At 50.4% G+C, this 548-nt stretch overlaps 1 protein-coding gene across 2 annotated transcripts in view; it reads right to left on the bottom strand.

Moving 5' to 3' along the window:
- The window catches only part of ZBTB2 (zinc finger and BTB domain containing 2), a 24,315-nt gene extending 23,981 nt beyond the window's left edge, over window positions 1-334 (bottom strand). For both annotated transcript variants that reach the window (XM_008575119.1, XM_008575120.1), the window contains exon 1: window positions 138-334. In XM_008575119.1, the coding sequence (XP_008573341.1) occupies window positions 138-217 (80 nt within the window). In that variant the 5' untranslated portion in view covers window positions 218-334. The remainder of the gene's footprint in view (window positions 1-137) is intronic.
- Window positions 335-548: the final 214 nt, after the last annotated feature.

Below are 548 nucleotides of genomic sequence, written 5' to 3'. Positions count from 1 at the left end.
GTCTATACTAGAAAGAACAGGGCAGTCTGTTTAAGGGAACAGAGCATCCTGGAGTTATGTATAAGCCAGTAATTCTGACCTTCCTTATGATTTTACTAAAACGGTAACCTATAAAAATAAATAGAATCGAGACTCACATACTAAGCGGGCCCATTGTATGACGAAAGACTAAGTGAACAATGCAGACCGGTGCAGGGGAGCAAAGAGCCTGGGTCATCTCCCTGGGGCATAATGAGGAGTTCAAGTCGTCGGGTGGACGTTCCAGCGGTAAACGGTGCAGGCGTAGCTGTATTTTCCCCCTGCCCCATCACTGCCTGCGCGGCTACCCCTGCTTTCTTCTTTATTGCGCCCTAACTCACTGCCAGTTAAAAGCGACAAAAACCCTGATTCCTATGCAGCGTCGCTTTTATCAGTTCTCTTTCTGGCCTTATTTAAAAATTAATGGTTTGGGGGTTTCGCTACATCGAGAAAACGACTCCGGCCCCGGGAAGCAGTCTCCGCGTCCCCGACCTCCCCTTCTCGGCGCCCGGCCGAGGTGTGAGGGCCAG

Source organism: Galeopterus variegatus, unplaced genomic scaffold (genome assembly GCF_000696425.1).
Source record: "Galeopterus variegatus unplaced genomic scaffold, G_variegatus-3.0.2 Scaffold1140, whole genome shotgun sequence".
Lineage (NCBI taxonomy): Eukaryota > Metazoa > Chordata > Mammalia > Dermoptera > Cynocephalidae > Galeopterus > Galeopterus variegatus.
The sequence above is the reverse complement of the archived record's forward strand: the minus strand, read 5'-3'. Positions and strand labels throughout refer to the sequence as shown.